The 14,373-nt window shown below is 31.6% G+C and overlaps 1 protein-coding gene across 1 annotated transcript in view; it reads right to left on the bottom strand.

Moving 5' to 3' along the window:
• Positions 1 to 14,373, bottom strand: part of LOC118184954 (uncharacterized) — a 256,390-nt gene that overhangs the window by 82,745 nt on the left and 159,272 nt on the right. Inside the window, exon 3 of the mRNA XM_035354747.2 lies at positions 1,519 to 1,698. Within this exon, the coding sequence (XP_035210638.2) occupies positions 1,519 to 1,698 (180 nt within the window). The remainder of the gene's footprint in view (positions 1 to 1,518; positions 1,699 to 14,373) is intronic.

Genomic DNA, 14,373 nt, shown 5'->3' with positions numbered 1-14,373 from the left:
AACTGAAATAGATAATTAGATAATTTTAGCTTAGCGTATACCGTCCGTTACACATTAAACACATATGCGTGAACGTACTATGCCCATGTGCACACGCATATGCACATGCGCAAAAGTATTACGGGCTTTCCGGATTATGGGTGTCTAGATTAACGACTTTTGACTGTAATCAAATATGCCTTGTCTTAAGATCGCTATTTACTAAAAGGGAGTTGAAGCTTATAATTCTCTCACAATATGCCATCATTGGCATAGCTATGATCCATGCATGTTGTGCAACTTGTCAAACCTAAAACCAGGCTTTAAAGATGACCTAAAATCAGGCTGTGTATTAGATTTAAAACAAAATATGAACACATTTAATGCATTTAAGATGAATTATGATTCATTAACATGTATGCAAAATAGCCATGAATTAGTTGTATAAATTGTGCACATGTTATTATTTGCATTGCCTTTACTTTATTATAAATGAATGAAAATATGCACCTATAAATACTTTATCATTATTATTATTTTATTTTCAACCTTCAACACGAAGTACGGTGAAGATACATTGTTCTGTACCCTGAACAAAATTATTGGCCTATGCATTAACAAACATTCAATTCAACTAGAAAACATACAACTCACATTTAAGGCATGAATGAAAACAGTACAGTTGCATATATATGTTATCTCTTCTTTGTAGTTCTTCTCTTTAAAAAAGCATTATCCTTTCTAGTTTAGTTTATTGTAAGACTGCCACCACCTATAAAACAGATATATAACAAACAACACACACATTTATTTACCGTTTACATTTTGAGCAACTGGCTATTAAGTGTCAAGTTTTTGGAATGCAAAATTATACACAGAGTTGTAAACTGTATGACTAAGTTGGTACTTCTAATTCATCACGTAATTAATACAAGAGCTGAAAGTACTTCAAAAGTCTCAGATTAAGGCAATGTAATACACATTTGTGAAGAAAGATTACTTTTCATGTTCTTCATTTGAAAATTAAAATCACGTTGATTGCCCTTGCTTTAAAAGTAATTTTTAAGAATTCTTAAACTATACTGACTGCAAATAATTTATTTGAATACGAAATAATAAGAACTACTCATATAAAATATTATTTAATCATATGAATGAAACTATCAAAACTAAATGATAAAATTATCAAATTGCAAGATAATATTGGAGGGAGGGAGAAAAGAAAAAACAGGGAAAACACTGCAATCATAACAGCACTCTTAACATCAAAAACAAACAAAACAAAAACAAAAACAAAAAAAAAAAAAAAAAAAAAGGGGGGAGAAGGTATCCAAAAAGAAGGAATAACTAGACAGGGTTCTTTTTCTATTTTTATCAATGACCTAAAGTTATTTATAACTTCAGGTCTTTATTAATCATATGTATATGCAATTATATCAATCAATAGCTGCTCCTGTAAACAAGTGGTTCTTTACCAGTAAATTAATGTTTGGCTAACATTATTTGATAGTAAAGTATATAATAATAGAGTTAGTATACCTTTCTGTGCCTTCTGTGTAAGAATTACCAGATGCTGACCTGGAATATCGGTCTCGAGATTTAGCTCTACCTTGATAATTATCTTCATCATGATAGCCCATACCAAGGGGCCTTCTCAAGTAGGGCTCACGATCGCCATAATAATGACCTGGTCTTTCATAATTTCGTTCTTCAGAAAGACTGAAACAAGAAAGCTATTTTCAGCAAGCATTTAAAATTTCTGTGCAATAATTAAGACTTTAATTCAAGAAATTATCCTATATTTTAACTTAAATATATATAAATTGAATTGTTATCACAGTTTCATTATTTGTTTTGAAATTTTAAATCCATGTTCTACCTCCCCCATTTGGAAGGTAATGAAATGCTAAAAGCAGTTACACACATTAAACAAAATGATTCAAAATTTCAACAAATGGCATTCGTAAAAAAACACATATGAACAATGTCACAATCACTTCCTCAAAATAGATAAAAAGTGTGAATCAAAATGGGATACTTAAGCCAATAACAATATGGATTGTACTAAAGACAGTAACAGTATGTAACAATCTTATTATTTACAGTTACACTTAGCTATTCATTCATCTGAACTTTAAAACGGACGTTTGTCTCAAATTCCTTTAACGTTTTTCTGTTGTAACAAGGAAAACACAAGATTTTTCTTTGGGCCCACAATCTATTTTTGTTATTACTTATCCAAGAGAATCTCAAACATGTCTATGAATTCATCATTGCCAACAAGCACAGTCCATCACTGGTTAAGGCATTAGGCATTTTATGATTACAGCCAGATAGCTATTCCATCCAGTTTTGATGGAGAACATCCAGGATGAAGACCACGGATCTTCCCAAAACAACATTTTGAGGAGACTTCTAGCTGGATGGTATTTTAAATCTAATGCTTTAAAAGAAACTACACATTACAAACACTCATGTGTTCTCAGGGATTTGAACTTGGGCTCATTGCTATGGCAGTTGACACTACTAATTACCAAATTGATCAGAGGGACTGGATCCAAATCTTGTAGACCTGAGTATCACTATGAGCCCAATTACTGCTCTTCACTATTAAGGAGGAAAAAAAAAATATTGAAATCCCCATTTTTAATAAAATAGTTGTATTCTGACACATAACTTTGAAATTTTTTTACTTTTTACAAAAAGACATCATTTATACAGCTAATAAAAGAATTTTTTATAAAAATGCATAATTATTAATAACTACACTTACCCAATATAATTATTCATATAATAAAGCAAAAAGTTTGAGAAAAGATACAGTAGAAATAGGCAGAAAATTTTCTGCAAGTTACGTAATTGTACAACATTTAAAAAGTAAAGCTACAACTATTATAAAATTCAGAAGACTTGTACAACATTTAAAAAGTAAAGCTACAACTATTATAAAATTCAGAAGACTGTTCAATGCATGCAGCACAATATGATGCATAACTCATAATATAAAGTTTAATAATAAAGACATTCATTTAATGAAATTCCATAGAACTTCAAGACAATCAATGGATTTTATAAATTCTAGTAAAATATTAAGCATTAATATATCAAATAACATACAACAGACTGTCACAGACACTTCATGCTGTATTGCATATGATTCAGTGAACAAACAAAAGAAAATTACAATATACCATATATTAAAGTTACTAACATTTTATGATGTATAAAACTAAAATATTCAATATTTCGCTTTTGAGTAAACAGAGGAAAGTGCAATAGTTGCATATAACATGCAATAAATTTTTGGGGTATTCTCGTATCAGGTGACCTACTAGGCTGTGTGTGTTAAAAGATGGCCTACCCTATACTTATCTTTGGTTACGAGAGAATCGTGATATGCCCCCTGACGGTAAATCATAAGATTAATTTTGTGGATTCTGCTATGGTACAAACACTCACATGATGACACAACACCTTATAGGATCAACTTAAATAATTGTACTGAATATATGAGGAACAACACCTGCAATGCCATACCATATCTCTGCAATGCCACATCTCAGCACTACTTTGCTGAATTATGACAGCAAACTGTGAACTATGCAGGCAAATTTCTGGCCGTGTTAAGAGACATCAGGACAACATTTGCACGAATGAAAAATAGGGATGGCTGTAAGTGTTGCTTTATATCTCATTACAGCAGTAAAATGATGCCTATTTACAAATGAGAAATAGGCCTACTTTAAATGATAGATGCCGAATAGGATCACAAACTGTGTTTTTTAATGAGAAATACAGTGACAATCATCCAGAAATATAACAGGTCCTCATCTGAGTTGCTTCTTTTTAATGAGAAGTACAACGATATACATGCAGAGATATGCATTATTCTGATAATGCAGTATAATTTAGTAATCTGATATCTTCTTATAATGTAATAAAAGAACGTAAGCATATATACATATGTTTATCTAGTTTGTTTGGTTTAAAGTACAGTTCACATGCAGTATGTCACCAGTTGCAAGAATACACATGTGTTTTATAACCACCCTGCGTATCATACAAACCTTCAGATATATTTTAGAACAAATGGAGAATGATGAATCTCTTACTGTTATGGATGTTTGGAAGAAATTTAGTCTTAGATTGTGTTAAGCATGTTGAACTCTCATATACTCAGATTAAACAATCAACACTCAACGCATGCAGCTAAAGATGAAAATTATACATTAACATTAGGGCATGAATATTCTCAAATCACTAAACTGGTCCAAACTTTAGGAAGAGAGGGTTTTGAGGATTTAGCTCAGACAGATATTGAAGAAATAATGGCTGATGAAGAACTAAATGAGGATGAGTTAATTAACATGATTGATGAAACAAATAAACATGATGAAGACAATGATTCTGATGAAAAGCAATCTGAACCACTTGCATTCACAGCTATAGTCATCAGTGTAGGACTCGAATTGGGAAGAAAATTAGGTAATAATTTTTTACAATATGACAAGAATGTTGAACAAACTCTCCAATTCCAAAGGGAGCTTAGTAAGTGCTTAAATCAATATGAAGATGTTTACAAAGATTTAAGGGGGGGAAAAAACCTAGGCAATTGTTAATTACGGATTTCACTACAAAGTCTACTTGATCCGATACCTTCTCTAATTCATCAACCATTGAAGCAGAATGCTCAAGTGGTGAAAGTGACATCATACGAATCAAAAAGAAAAGACTAATATAGTTCACGAAAGTGATTAAACTTGTAATAATTTTTTGAATGATATATGTTCCCAATGTAAAATAAATTAAATTATCTAGTTCTATTACCTACATATACATATTTGTTATTTTACGAATGAAGTATACAGTCAAAGTCATTAATTCGGACACCCATAATCTGGACCTCAAAGCTAAAAACTTTCTGCGCATGCGCCGCGTTGGCACATGCACATGGGCGTTTTACGCATGCGCGTAAGACCTTGACTACTGCGTATATGCGTGTGCGCAAGTGCAGAATACGTTTTCGCCTGCGCGTTTAATGTATTAATAACTTAAATATGCACCTTTAATGTGTTTTTCGTTTTACATAGCAAAATTCAAGATTTTGATTTACATGGTTTTGTGTGGAACTTATCTTCCATGTAAATACAGGGATAGGTGTATTATTCTTCCCTATCCCTGTAAAAGTTTCGCACAGAAACCTGCTGTTCACTCTAAATCTGGAAGAAAGCATTTCAAGGAAAAGTTAGATGCAGTATTTTTTATAACAAAACAGACTAGTATAACAATATATTTTTCTCAGATAAAACAATCACGAATCTCCCCCAAAGCAATTTTTTATCCAGGGATATACAAAAATTCCACATCCTCATAACATAAAGGATAATTACGATTATATAATCATAAAGGATATCTATAATTGAGTAACCCAATCACACCACTGATTTGAATAATATAAAGAGAGTATGTGCAGTCTTTGAGACCAATCACTACATGCTTTATAATGCCTTATGCCATGGTAACCACTCAGCAAAAATATTGTGTATTAACATACACAGAAAAAATACTAGAACTGGGGGGTATTAAATTTATGTTTGTTTAAATAACATTCCTTATAGCATTTGACAATAGTATTATGAGACAGAGTCTCCACTTAATCACAAGAGCACTAGTGTTAACTCCGATAGCTCTTTTACAATCCTACGCTTCAAGCCCTTCGATGGCCGTTCAGATAAAAAAACAGGCAGTTTATACAGTTCCTAGACTGAAAGCATCTCGGCAGGCAAACTGGATGCAAAACAGACAAGTGGGCATCCTCAGAACTCAAGATTTCTCCAGTCCAAATTTGTGAAGACCTTTTGGATAATTTAAACCTAAATACGTCTGTTGAAAATACTAATATACTTGTTGACCAGTGGAGTTTTTCGGAAATGCCTTACAATTTAAAATTAGATAAAAATAGAAAAAAAAGGGCACACTAGACACTATTCCAAAAACAAGTATCTCTTCACTACTGGACAATAACTAGCCTGAACCAGAATGGATAGATGGCTCTAGAATGAATAATGCTACTGGTGCAGGTGTGTATTGTAAACTGTTTTCCCAGTAGGTCAACATTTTTTAAACTTTGATGTAGAAGTTCATGTGGTCTTTTTGGCTGTGTCTAATTTGAAATCTAGAATTGAGTTTTTTAGAAAGGTTGTCGTTCTTGTTGATTCTAAGTCAGCCCTAGAAACAATTGTTCTTCAGCACCACTCTGAGCCTCCTCTTGTGTCAAAAATAAAACGGGATATCAGGAAACTGAACAGGAACGATAAAACTGTATAACTTCAGTGGATACCATCCCATGTAGTTATTGATGGTAATGAAAAAGCAGATCTCTTGGCAAAGAGGGATATGGAATTATTTATTGAACAGAGTTCCATTCCTTTGGATTCCCTTAGAAGAAGTATTCACGAGAATACTCAACTTACAGCACAGAACTATGAATTAAATCGAAGGGTAAACTCTGGGAGAATGTCTGGAATGAGTTCAGTCACAGACCACGTAGAAATGCCGTGTATGATTTCAGACTGAGTACAGAGTACAACTGCTTAGCCAAACATCTCAGCAGAACAGGCATACTAAGTAATCGCCAGTGCCCTATTACTATGATACTATGAATTACCTATTACCCAGATACTATGAATACGCAGCACTTGCCCATCTATCCAGACTCTGAACCTAAATTAACAACATAGTGGTGACATATGTTCTTCATATGTTCTTCTGCTGTATTGGATGACCAGGAATCATATGCCCTGAACATGCAGTTGCTTCTCCTCTTAATCTCTGAAGACATTTAAGATTTTAATTGTGAAATTTTTATATCTTAATCCATATGCAATTTATATACAGAGATTTCATTTATTAAATATATTATTACAAACATTTCTATATACAGTACAAAGTCTTTAATCCGTACTCGTCGGGACTCCGGCAATTTCGGATTAGGGGTTTTTCCGATTATAGATCATCAATTTAAATCTGGTAAGATCGCATGCAGAAATTATAAAATTTAAAATATGAAACCGTAATTTATGAAATAAAGAGCAATTATGATCTAAAGGGTATCAAAATAAAAAAAAAAAAAAAAAACTTAATATTTATTTGTTTATTTTATTAAACATTTCTTTCAATGAAAGTTGTTTAAGTTGCTTCATTTTTTGTGCTTATATTTTCTCTTTAATTCTATAAGCAGACATAATTTCTTGTTCAGTTCCACTGTTCAAGTCCTGTAATTGCTGTGTTGAGAATACCGACTAACTTGTCAATCAAATTTTTTTTCGTTTTCAATAACCTCTCTGTCACTTTCTTCACTATCGGAAGCGGTACATCGAAACATGCTTTCGCTTTGTAGATCCTTTGGCAGCTTCAGAATCGAAAACTCTTTTGGACATAATCGAAAGTTCAAGATTACTTTTTATAAAATTGCTATAACAGTCAGCAAAAAATAATAAGCCGGATCCAATTAGATGATTAAGGAACAATGCAATCTCCAACATTAACTGAAATAGATAATTAGATAATTTTAGCCTAGCTTATACCGTCCGTTATACATTAAACGCGCATGCATAATCGTATTATGCACATGTGTAAACGTATTATGCGCATGCGTAAACGCATATATTCATGCATAAAGGTATTGTGCGCATGCGTAAATGGATATGTGAATGTGAAAACGCATTATGTGTTTACACATGCGCAGAAAGTTTGTAGCTTTGAGGTCCGGATTATGGACGTAAAGATTAAAGACTTTGTACTGTATTACATAACTGTTAAGAAATACTCATCTGTTGATTATGATTTTAATTTTTCCTTTATCAAATGGATTCATTCCTTAAGAGGGTTTGTATTTAATATTTATTTTAATCTAATTCACTGAAAATCTTTTGAGTGCTCCTGAAGACTTACAAGAACCAGTATTGCATTAATTATTATTGCTAGTTTGAGAAACATTTTCACTGGTTAGCACTCTTTTAGGTTAGCACTCTTTATTCCAACAAATCAGGACTTCTTGACTTTTTTCCCAGCATTTCTGCAGTTTTTAATCAATGCCATTTTCTATCAAGATTTTCTTACTATTTTCTTCAGTAATATTTGAAAAACTCAAAGCATTTATATGCATAGTTTAGAATTCAGTATTGTGAATATTTTCTTAATGTAAGATTCTTAATATAAAATTCTCAGATTTATTCATTTGAAAACTGGAGACTTAAAAATGGACACGTATTTCACCAACATATGTCTCTTTCTAAAATTTTGTTATCTACATTCATTTCCAAACAGCTTCTATTCTTGCCCCTGCCTATATATTTTCTGCATGTGAAACAAAGATTTATATTTTTGGTTGGCACTGTAAGGAAAAACTTCATAAAATATTTCATGGTAACTTTCATTTTATTTCCTATTTATGAAATTGGAAGACAAAGGTTATTTTTTAGATTATTAAATAGTGTCCTCTAATACTTAAGGTAAGGCATAAATTTATATGTCTAATTTTGTCAGATGGTAAGTGAACTAGAATACTGAATATTTATTAAAAGTACTTCTAATTTGGTGCAAAAGTACTGGTAGTTGTCATCCTGCCCTCTGCAATAACTACTTTTAAAATATCTGCATCAAGTGCTTACTAAATTTTGACATTTCCACCGTAATTTAAGGCATTGATAATCAGAGTATCTGCATCAATTGTTTACTACATTCTGACTTCTTAAAATTTCAGCCAATATGGATTATTAATGTGCTAAACTAAAAAACATAGCACTTAATCTAATGTCACTAATGGGGATACATCTTCAGCAATGAAAATACATATGTGTTGCTTAATATTCTCCTTGTTTGGACAAATCATAAGATGCCTTGCTTTGATCCACTGCTGAAGTGTTAAAATCCTGAATGGTGTTCTCTGGATTCTCTTTGGATGTTACATGAGGCTCTCAGGCTATGTACATACTGTTCTTCAGTAACGAAAATTACTAAATTAATTCAATCATGCAATTCCTCTTGAGACTATTCTTATGCTGGATGAAATGTGACCTGCCATTTATTGAAAACAAAAATTGCTACATTTTAACAACATTATGTTTCTCCAGGATAATATACCACTTCCTATCACCATCCTAATATTTAGAAGCTACCTGGAACATAATATCCTAAGGCATGATATCCAAGATCCTAAGGCACTACCCATTCTCCACCTTGTGATTATATCTTCTTATAACTGCTCTTCAGAAAAGACAGTTCTACTTGATATGCATGAAAACAACCACAGTAAAAGGCTTTCTATTCACATGAGCATGGAAGAGTACCAGAATGCAAATGAGAGGCAAAGTACCACCAGCAAAAGTGTACAGGAAAGAAAGGAGGGGAAAGGCACATCAAATGCATATCTGTAAATATTATGCTGATATTTTATTAGAAATACCTGCTAAAAGTCACGTTTGATTTTAATAAATAGGAAGATTTCCTTTTTGATTGAATTTACATAAAAATGAGGATTTAGGTATTAAAAGAAATGTGAAGTCCCTTTTCATTAGATCAGGTTATTTTCACTTAAAATTTACTGATCTAGTTTCAAAGAGTCCAGCAAAAGTGATTTCAGTCAGCTTTCAATTATATTCAGAATGCTAAGAACATTTTGTTTGATGCATTTCTTGATACAGAACAATGTTCTTCAAAGTTTCAACACAGAAATTGCTAGATATCCTAAACTGAATGCTAAGATAAAAGAAGTCCATCACTATTCTTTCACTATCTATAACTATTCATCACTATTTCCTACAATTTTCTTGATATATATATATATGTGTGTGTGTGTGTGTAAGAAAAATAAAGAATATGTAAAAGATTAGCAACGTAAATTTCCCTTCTCAATTCTAAAAATAGTAACCCCTTTCTGCACTGTGTCATTTCGAGACTATTCTATGTCATATGATTCTTACATAATTATGATGATGTAAATGAAACTAAAACTCAACCAGACAATAATTTTACTGCAATATTAACTGTCCAATCACAATGTACTGAGAACCAAAACTTGAATAAGATTTCATCCTGAAAATAACGTACTTTCTTTCTATGCTTTGCCTTAGCTGGACTGCTGCTGTCTGTCTGCTGCTGCTTTCTTGCTACAAAGTTATCAAAAATGTAAACTTTTTCGAATAGGCACATTTAATCTGCCAACTTTGTGCATAGCGGTAACATGTTGCTGAAAATAAAACTGAAGATTTAGTCTGCATTCGCCTCCAATTTCCTAGTCATTATGGATCAACACTTCTACGCCATCGAAATTCCTACTCCTGAATATATTACATATACATATACACGTACACAGTGTCTACATACAAAGCTGTATATAATGCAAAAAGCTAATTGTCTTCAGACGTATATACTGTTACTAAAAAAATCTGATGTGTACACCACATGACTTCCTTGTACTCTTATTTGTTTACCATACAAAATTCACTCTATTTATTTACCATAGCGACACTCTGGCGCTAGGTTCACTTAACAGTATTTATATTTCGTTCATATTATAACTCAGAATGCACAAAATTTGTATCATTTAAAGAATTATCTAATCGTTGCCACATGTTCTATTCAAGTACTATAATAAAGCTAGAACAATGTATAAAAAGAAATTAAGCAAACAAAACAAAAAAGAAACAGCTTTTCACAGACGATTGAGTATTTCTCATTCAATTAATTCAGTTCTCACTTCGCAACAAGGCAAAAATAAATAAAAACTCAAAGTATCTCTACTAAAATTTACTAATTATTAAAATTTAAATTATTAAAAATTAAGTAAAATTTAAATTATTAGTAAGTAATTAGTTTAAATTATTAAGTAATCTTTCCTCGAAAAAATTCCAGAAAGGATTACGCATGATTTAAATCGCAATAATAAATGAAGGCGTTTATCTTTGTTGTTGCGAAGCTACGTTTCTCTAGATTGGCAACAAATTCACTACTCAGCTGTTTCAAATGTAAACAAGCAATAGCCGCCATCAAAATAGGCTTCACGGTACTTAAACAACTTTTAAATTGTTGATAATTCTAAAAATATTGCATACAGATTTACTAAAGGTATAAAACCCTTAACCGGAAGATATAAACAACATAATTCAATCATTTTTGAAGAAAAAAATGTACAATTTACAAACACATAAGAGTAAAGAAACTGAGATCACTGAGCCGGGTAACAGAGTGGATATATTTATAAATATATTTATATACGTTTGGCGTGGAACCAAAATACGAGGTGCACATCTACATGTTATAGTAGTCCTATATACAAAATTTCAATGTTCTGAGGCTAATCGTTTTTGAGTTATGCGAGATACGTACATACATTCGTACAGACACCACAAAAAATTCTCTTCAGAATTCATTTTAAAGCAGTTTTTTAGTTTTTTTTTGGAGTGAAAGAGTCTTTTATTCTGTCCTTACGTACAGATATCACGCAAAAACATCGTTAAATCGAATTCGAAAGCGGTCAAAGTGGATATTTTCGTTGAAATATGCTGCCTGAAGTTTTTCGCGATTACAATACTTCCTTTTTACTTCGTACAAGGAAGTAAAAATAGGCCTATTTCATAATCTTTAGTCTGTCAAATAGCTCTTTGACAGTGGAAATTCCTTTTTTTCTTTTCTTCATTTCTTCCTCCTTACGACACGACAATTAGCCAGAAATTAATTAATTTCCATTTACTAGTATTTTCAAAATTTAAACAGACGGTTTCACTCAAATAAGAACTCCCCAACATACGTCTCTCAAGAATTCCTAGTCCCTCCCACTCCCATAAATTACTTCACACAAGTCTCACCGACTGATATAATTCAAAGGCCCCCGCTGCCATTAAAGAATTTCGGAAACAGAACCCTTCCGAGTCAGACACAAAGAAAACACTTTGCCCACTTCCCACTAGAAAGAACGTTTAATGTTCTTAAACATTCTTTCTAGTGGGAAGTGGGCAATTAATTTAATTGATGCTTTTTCTGGCCTTTTATATCTTCATGTACATTCCCTTTTCTTATTAAAATTTTAACACACATGTATAAATTTTAACAAACATGTATATACGTAAAAAGCATATTTAAAGTTAAAATAATTAAAAAATGTGCAAACATATAAAAGATTTAATTTTGGAACTAATCTACAATATCATTTAAATTCAGATAGCATAAGTAAATCATGTGCAAAACCAAACTATGAAAATAAATTCACCAATTTAGCAAATTAAATTAATCTAAAATTGTTTTTTAAAAAAAAGCATAAATGAATGACTGTTGACAGACTTATCAAGGGGAAGTTGCCTCCAAGCCTAACTCTACAATCATTCAATTCGTGTTTCAATTTTTATTTTTTATTTGTTTTTGCAAAGATTGCACTATATTTCTTATTTCTTGTAATTTTCTAATGTTTATTTCAATTATTTTGAGTTCTATTTCATAATGCCAATTTCCAATGTTTAATTTTTACAAATAGTTTTGAATTAAATTGCATAAACACGAGGGTGTCGGGGGACAATTACTCGAGTAATATCAATTTTACTGCAGAAATTGCTTTTCACTCAAAATTGAATTAGCTAAAATGCTCAATCAGAATGAGTTCTTTGGTACTCTGCATTGGTTCTTGATCCCTTCTATTCATGGAAATATTTGGCCTAGCTTGAAATGCCGGTTTGGCATCGCCTTATTACTGGAGTAAAGGACGAAACACCTTCGTATTTATTTCTTAATTATAGTTCATTGAATGGGAGTTGGTTTATTCCTTTTATTCCCCTAGAAAAGTCAACTAATTTCCGATCAATGGCAATGATTACTTGCATTTAATTACCTGTTTTTAATTTATTTCTTTTTACAATTGAAATTTTGTTATTCATGATTTAATTCAAGTCCCCGTTAAACATTTTTAACAATTTACATTCAAGTTACTTTAAAACAATTTTTGAAATTGAACTTACTAACTATGGATTCACTTTTTTAAGATAATTCTACTAAAATTAATCTTAGAAGATAATACAATCAATATTTCTTTAGTAAATAAATTATTAACTTACTTTGCAGCAATGTGCAAGTAGTAGAATAACTCGTTTTCTCACTAAGTGAATTTAAGATCATACAACATATATATATGTGTGTGTGTGTGTGTGTTTACATATATACACACTCGAGCAAATGATTTGACATCAAATAAAAATGTAAGCATTTTTTTTTTTTTTTTTTTTTTTCCCTTTGATGATTACATTCCTTAATGGATGAATTACATTTTCCTACTATTTACTATATGATTTTCCTTTGCATACATCAATCAATCAGAATCAGCAAGCAATTATGATGCCCCCACAACCCCTCCAAAAGGGTGGGAAAGAAAAATGCTTGCATTGATGAAGATTTTATACAAAAGTAAAGATTCTGATGATAAATGGGCAATAGTCATCCATTTCAGAAACAAGCAAGATTACATAAAGTTCAGGATAATGAGATTAAGATTTCCAATTCATTCATATTAAAAAACTGAAGATCTAAACTTATGATACTAAAGTTTCTTCGAAACAGCTTCAATTCACTTTATGTAAATTACTCTCACCCTACAGAAAGATTAGTCACAGGATTATCCAGTACTCAGTGACATTTACAAATATTACTTTTAAGTATAATTGTTTACACCAATTCTCTTCCAACTCTTGATTAATTATACTGATGGCCCTTCTGCATTTTTTACTTCCTTGTACGAAGTTCAACGAAAATATCTATTATGACCTCTATCGAATGCAATTTAACGATGTTTATGCGTGATATCTGTACATAAGGACAGAATAAAATACTCTTTTCCTTCAAAAAAACTATAAAACTGCTTTAAAACTAATTCTGAAGAGAATTTTTCGTGGCGTCTGTACGAACGTGCCTCGCATAACTCAAAAACGACTAGCCTCAGAACATTGAAATTTTGTATATAGGACTGCTATAACATATAGATGTGCACCTCGTATTTTGGTTGCAATCGGCCGTACCAAACGTATACAAATATATTTATATATATATCCACTCAGTTACCCGGCTCAGTGATCTCAGTTTCTTTACTCTTATATGTTGGTAAATTGTACATTTTTTGCTTTAAAAATGATTGAATTATGTTGTTTTTATCTTCCAGTTAAGGATTTTATGCCTTTAGTAAATCTGTGCAATATTTTTAGAATTATCAGCAATTTGAAAGTTGTTTAATTGCCGCTAAGCCTTTTTTAATGGCGGCCATTGATGTTTACATTTGAAACAGGAGACTAGTGGATTTGTTGCCAATCTAGAGAAACTTAGCTTCGCAACAACAAAGATAACGCCTTCATTTATTAT

Source organism: Stegodyphus dumicola, chromosome 4, assembly GCF_044657685.1.
Source record: "Stegodyphus dumicola isolate Sdum_Otavi_A_Nest chromosome 4, ASM4465768v1".
Taxonomy (NCBI): Eukaryota; Metazoa; Arthropoda; class Arachnida; order Araneae; family Eresidae; genus Stegodyphus; species Stegodyphus dumicola.
This window is presented reverse-complemented; position numbering and strand designations above follow the sequence as displayed.